The sequence below is a fragment of the Carlito syrichta genome, unplaced genomic scaffold, assembly GCF_000164805.1.
Source record: "Carlito syrichta isolate Samal-C Ts95f unplaced genomic scaffold, Tarsius_syrichta-2.0.1 Scaffold137413, whole genome shotgun sequence".
Lineage (NCBI taxonomy): Eukaryota > Metazoa > Chordata > Mammalia > Primates > Tarsiidae > Carlito > Carlito syrichta.
Genome location: NW_007081509.1, coordinates 554750 through 561716, shown reverse-complemented (window position 1 = coordinate 561716; position 6967 = coordinate 554750). Strand labels below are relative to the sequence as shown.

General features: G+C 41.9%; 1 protein-coding gene across 1 annotated transcript in view; it reads left to right on the top strand.

The window, feature by feature from the left end:
• Positions 1–442: 442 nt before the first annotated feature.
• Positions 443–6967, top strand: part of ACP1 (acid phosphatase 1, soluble) — a 24796-nt gene continuing 18271 nt past the window's right edge. Inside the window, exons 1-2 of the mRNA XM_021708450.1 lie at positions 443–536; positions 6697–6963. Of these exons, the coding sequence (XP_021564125.1) occupies positions 443–536; positions 6697–6963 (361 nt within the window). The remainder of the gene's footprint in view (positions 537–6696; positions 6964–6967) is intronic.

The following is a 6967-nucleotide window of genomic DNA, read 5'->3' as shown; positions in this document are numbered from 1 at the left end:
GTATCTGAAACTCAATTTTCTAACTTAGGACTACATTTGACTTATTTTTATATGTATCCTAATCACTAAGAAGGTAGAAAAACGGGTAAAATACTTATCAAATGACTATACTATACACTAATGCTGTTACCTCTATTATGATTATTCACATTATTTGCAAGTATTCTTTAAAATAAAAAAGGAAAATAGTGGTTCTGCCTTCCCATTAGGTGTTAAAATGGATACAAAGATGTGTCATCTTACTATGCCAAGTTCTCCTTATCAGTATGCACACCTTAGAAGAGTTTAATACTATAGGATTCCATCCTGCACCTTCCTCACTAAGACCCTAGCTGGTTGTTCCCTCCAGCTACACCTTCCTGCTCTCCTGGGGTGGCTGGAGCAGCCTAGGTCCAAGCAGGAGGTTAGAGGTTGGGGAAGTGCAATATAAGAATTACTGGCTATGACAAAAGATGTAAGGAAGCTCTTGGATGTCACCCCAGAATGCAAGACAGTTCTCAGGAAGAACAAGTATGAAGAAGATTTAGGTTTCACAGGTAGAAGTGTGGTTCAACACATCCAACAGCAGTGAAGCCCGCTGCAGGACACGACAGGGGTGCTGGTGAGCCTAGGCCACTCTGGAGAAAGCAATCAGCTGATGGTGGTGTGGGCATGCTGTAGAAGTCTGGGTGCTGGCTGAAACAGGAGCTGGTCAGGGCAGTGGAGACGCTGAAGTTTCTAAGTGAAGGGGGCTGTGGGGAGGATTTCACTAGGCCAAGTTTTGAGGCCAAAGGAGGATTGCTCTTGCTGGGTGGGGAGGCTCCACTGGATGGCCCACCCTTCTCTGAGGCCCAGTATCCTGAGGAAGCTTAACCTTCAGCCCACTTTAAAGGAGTGATGCTTCAAGGAACTCTGTTGTTTATCCTAAAGCAGAAATTTGTGGGGACTCTGAGAACCAACAGGCAGTTAAGTGGGTAATGCCACTGTTATGTTGGTCAGCTATGTTGTGAGCCAAATCCAGCCACGCTGCATTCCTGTGGCTTGTGAGAATGTAACAGTGGTTTTTACATTTTTTTAATGGTTGAAAAAAAATCATATCAAAAGAATAACAATATTTTGTGTGAAAAGAAAAACCAAATCAAAAGAATAATACTTTGTGTGAAAAGACATTTTCAAAGATAAAATAAGTAAAATCATATTAAAGATCAGTAATAATTGGTGAATATTTGTGCTCTATTTTGATAAGAAACACTATCTGAACCTCAAATAAGTGAAATTTTATACCTTCTGACAAAGAGAATTGCATTTTTATCATGAGTAGACTTGCACTGCAAAAACACACTCAACTATTATTATATTTTGATATCCATCAAAAAAAAATTCTGGAAATTTGTCTTCTCTCTTGTTATAGAAGTGTCTATATGAAATCCTACATGTTACCTCTTGGCCCACAAAACGTAATAGTTTTACTATGCGGCCCTTTAAAGAAAAAAAATTGCCAACCTCTGACCTAAGGAAGTATGAATCATTCCTCAAATCCAATTTTAAATGCTTTCTACAGGAACCCATTCTGCAAATAAATGAACTTTATTAAAGTAAATGAACACTTACTGGGCTGGATTCCATTGTCATGTCATGTGAATGGGATTACAACCCCTGTCTACTTCTACAGCAAAAGACCCCAGGGTCTCCTGTTGCATCGGGGTCTTTCCCTTCCCAAGGCAGCTGAATTTCACCACCAGACTGCAAATAAATCATCTGCAACGGGTCTAGGAATAAACCCCCACATTTGGTGTGGATGGTCTGGGGGAAGACACATTTTTTTCTGAGAAAATAAAAAAAACCATATATATCTCTCTCCACACCAACAAGGCATAACACTGACAAACACTGACTTGACCATGCCTCCAGTAAGCTGTTGCTGGTTCCTTCTTGGCCTCGGTTCAAGGGCCTCTGTCTCTTCCCAATGCCCCAGCTTCTCCTGTTGACAAACCTCAGATGCCAACTCAGGTCCTGTGACTTCTGGTACCACTTACATTTAGAAATTCCCTGTTTTGTCTATTGCTTAACTGCCCTAAATTCCAGACTCCCAATATCAATTACAGTATCTCAAATGTAACATATTCCAAAACTAGAACTGAAGGTGCCCAGCTGCCAGCCACCTGTGCCAACTCTTCAGGCAGACTACATCCTGGGCACGCTCAAACTGGGCTGGCCGCACTTCATTTCCCTCATGCCCACCTGCAAACTCTATGAGAATACAAACCTTCAAATTCAGACTCTGAATCCATGTCACTCCCCCTGTGCACCAGCATGGCTCAACAAATATCATTATTTGCTGGGTCTGTTCAGTGGCCTCTGAGCTGTTTCTCAGTTCCCAGTTTTGGTCTATATGGCCAATTCTCCAAAGAAAGCTCTAAGTAACATCACAGATAAAATCATTCCATTGCTGACACCCTCTCTGAGTTCTCCCTTCATATTGAGATGATGTCTGTGCATGGCCAATGCTACTACTCTGTGTGTGTGTGTATACTTTCTGTACACCCCCCTCACTAGAATGTAAGCTCCATGAGAATAAGCACATTGACTATTTTTTTTATTAACTGTGGTATGCTCAACTCATACCGTGACACCTAACATTGTAAATGCCCAGTAAATATCTGTTGAATGAATAAAGCATTTGTGGCTTTTGCTAATTAAAAGTCAAATCACTGTGAGGAATGCCTGTGTGGATTAATTTACAGAGAAAACCCAAGGGATTTAGAAACAAATGTTCTCAGTAAAAGCAAAGTTTCTCTGTTCTCAGACTGTGTAACACTGGCGGTACCCTGGAAGAGAGGGCCAGAGGCCACCAAGGAGCAAAGAGATGATTTTGTCCCCAATAGCCCTTGCCCAGGACAACGACGACAACAAACAAAAAGCAAACAGGAGTGCTGAGTACAACGAGACCAGGGAACACAGCCTGTGGAGGCTCCAGGAAGTCTTGTAGATGCCTCTACTGCCAGGCATGGCCAGGAGAAAAGCATGAGGGGAGTGGGTGACATGGGAGAGCTAGTGATTCCATGTGCAGAAGGAAACTGCTATTATTCTGTAAGAGGGTTAGACTCTCAGAACCCTGTAAAGGACAAAAAGGTCAGCTCAGCAGTATCTATAAGGGTTAATGACAGCCAAAGAAAAGTACATCTGTGGGTAGCGAGGACACCATGAAACTCTTGTCTGCCCCACCTGAAAGACGAGAGCTTCCAGGGAGAAGGGGAGGCCCAGGCTTGACTGAAAGTGAGGGTTCATGATAAAATTGTTGTATGTCTGGCACTCGAGTTTATGATTTGAGACTCAAACCTGTACATCTGTCTTTCCTTTCTACATCTCTGTAGTCTCACCTTTTCACCACAAAACTTTAAAGTCCTTACAGACCAGAACTGTATTTTTACTATTCATTGACTCCAAAAAGTGCCTTGTTGGTACATCTAGATGCTGAATATATTTTAACTGCATATATCTATATCATATACATATATACACATATATCTATGGTATAAATACATGTTATTTCACATATGTCTAGATGCTCACAGTATTTGAATTAGTTCACTACGTAGAAATTCTTTCTGCTTCTGACTATGTCATCTACTTTACTTCAGAGGCAGCAGTTTGTCTGTTTCCATTGATGCTGCAGCCATGATGCCTGGAGTGGAGCAGGTGACGTCTGCAGTCTTGGGACAACACTCCACCTTGTGCCACAGCAAGGTTTTATAACCAAAGTTGGTTCAACACCAGAATCTGATGAGAAACTTGCGTGGGAGCTGCCAGTATGAGCTTTTCTAATGTACTTCTGTTTGGACTTGCTGAACAGTATTGTCTCCCCACAAGGGGAGAGTATGAAAGCAAAGCCATGAACAGGTGGTAGAGAGAACTCAGGATCTGCTGGGCTGGAATGAAGTCATAAGCAGCTCTGGACTTTTTAGTCACATGGGCCAGTGACATCTTTTTCTGTTAAAGCCAATTTAGACCCGGTTTTCTGTCATGTACAAGAAGCACAATAAATAGTATATAAATCTCATTCCCTTGGAAGACTTTCTAACTTAAATTCTCTCAACCAAGCAGTATTAGACCAGCCAAATAAGTAAATTTCTCAATGGAGAGTTGCTATTGCAAACATCCTGTTGTAGGGGAGGTCATGGCCTGATCTGTAAACAGGAGAGGGAGGAGAACGATTGGACTTGGGAGTCAGATGCAGCCTAGAATGCCTGCAGACCACAAAACTTTTCCTAAACCCAGCTCCAGTTCCTGCAATCTGAGTATTGACAAGTCTGGTCACAGGGAGGACATCTTCAGTGTGTCAGCAGAACTATAGAAAAGATTACAGATTCTTAACAGAATAAAATAATATTGCCTGGTCATAGTTACATTCAGTGAATTTATCTGTCCGAACAAAAAAGCAATAGAAAATTTAGATATAAGCCTCCATTACTGTCCTCAGCAGCAAAAAATAGCTCACTCATTTCCTCTGCTATGCCACAAGGTATTCGGAGCATGACTAGAATGTTGATATCCTATTCTATTATATGGCTGAAGTTATGAAGATATGGTCATTGTTAATAAAGCCTCAAACTTAAATCGTTGTTAGCATCTGAACATATATAAGTCTCAAGTCTCTTGAATTACAAGGTCACACAAATTATTCATAAATATTTGAGTTTTTTTTCCTAAGGAAACAAACCTGAAGCTAAGAAACAAAGTTTTCTTCAAAAGGCAGTTAAAATGTTTGAAATTTTCCATAGTGAGACAGCCTTAAATAAATTAAGCATTTATAAAATACTACCAGGAAATTTTTTTTTTACTTTGAAAACCTCAACAGCTTAAATAAGTTTATTTGTTTTGTTTTTGATTTTTTTGAGTTGGAGTCTCACTCTGTCACCCAGACTGGAGTGCAGTGGCCGCTCCCGGCCACCGCAGCCTCGACCTGCTGGGCTCTGGTGATCCTTCCGCCTCAGCCCTCCAATTGGCTGGAACTATAGGCGCGCACTACCACGCCCAGGTGATTTTTGATTTATTGTAGAGATGAGGTCTCGCCAAGTTGCCCGAGTGAGTCTTGAACTCGCGAGCTCAGGCAATCCACTCACCTCAGCCTCCCAAGTAGCGGGATTACAGGCTGAGCCTTAAATAAGTTTACAATTCTGGAAGTAATTTTACATATTGATCATAGGTCAATAAACTGAGGGCTAGGGTCATTACGGGGCAAAGAGTGGCATTAGATTATATGAAGTAAATGGCTTCCCAGGGGTAAGAAAGCAGACTACTATTTCCAATCTAGACCTTCACCAAAGGTTGGGAATGAAAGCAAGGAGTCTAAAGGGCCCTGTCCTACCATGTTCCCTACCAGAGGGTGCCATCTTTCTACATCTGGTTGGTGAGAAGGTGGGATGGCCTGGGAATTCACACTGAATCCACATTCCAGGCTTAGAGCAGTGGCCTGCCAATGAGATGTCGGGACGCTTTCTTACTAAAAACCATCTATAAGAAATATATCTACATCTAACCTACCATGACTACCCTGCCTCAACCGGACTGCAAATGATGAAAGGGGTAACTATAGGAAAAGTAAGCTTAGTAAGTTTGGTTTTCCAAATTTCTATTAATTACATATTAATACTTTATGTGAAAGTAGGTTAAATCATTAAACTTATAAAAATCCCTCAGAGATAAAAGAAACTAAAATGCTAAGGATATATTTAGAATAAACTGATTAAATCTTATTTAAAATAAAAGAAAACTTAGCTATTTAATCGTTAGAGGATTTGAAATGCTGCCTTGAGCTACTTTTATTAATATTAAGATACTATTTTCAACACCACTGCCTGACAACTACAGCCTTTATTTCTTAAATCAATTCATATTTTTTCTGTGGTCTTGGTTTAACTACTCCTTTCTGGAGACAAAGCTTGTCAGTTCTCAAAATCAAAACATGCCTGTCTGGTCAGATCATGACCCTTCCTTTGCCAAACTGATCATTACTGATGCGAGGTTATGAGAGGTGGGGACGAGGAAGAGTAGGGAGTGATGAGAAGCTTCCTTCTGGATAAGGAAATCCTTTATTTACACCTGCTTTATCTTTATTCTAACTGAAGAGTGCTTCTGGCTGGTAGCAGGGCTGCACATGCCAAACTGGTCTGATCATTTGGTGTAAAAAGCGGGCTCTTCCCCCACAAAATTGTAAAACATTCCATGTGTTTACATCTTAAATGACAGAGAATTATGCCTTATCACGATGCCATTTTCAAATCAGCCAATATGCACAGCAAACATTTCCCTTGTTGACTTGTATCAACTTCCTATTACTGTTTTTACACGCCAAATCCTCATTTCTAAATTGTGACATATTTCCTGAGAATAAAGATTTCCTAAGCAGAATAAAAGTAAGCCACTCTTGATGGGCAAAGCCTTTTTTTTTAAACTCTAACTTACAAAAGATGAGGGGTAGAGTATTTACTTCTTTTCCAGAAGCGATGTTTAAATAGAACATTAGTGAACCAAATGACCAGTTGATGTCCAGCATGATAAACAGGATGCAGGCAATCAGTGACTCTGATTATTTGAACCTCCAACTCAGTATTTGCAAACATCAGCCTCCGCACAGGTATTTCACTGACAGGCTAGCACAATGGGGCGAACAGAGCTTGAGGATGGAGACCTGCTGTTTTTCCGCACTGTGTGCAGGTTTTCTGACTAGCTCAAGGTCAATGCAGGCATTTCCCCACGTCTCAACTGAAGCCGCCAGAGAAACTAAAAACCTGCCGGATGCTCCCGCTGTTGGAACATCCCAGGCCCCTCGGCCTCCCTGCGGCCAGGGGTGTCGTCTTGGCTGCGCTCTTCCTGGCGCGGCCTCGGCGGGCCGGCGCGACGCCGAGACTCCGCCGAGGCGAGAAGGCCCGTTTTCAGCCAGCCGCGCAGACCCCACTTCCCGGCGGCCGGCGGCGGCTCGGAGCAG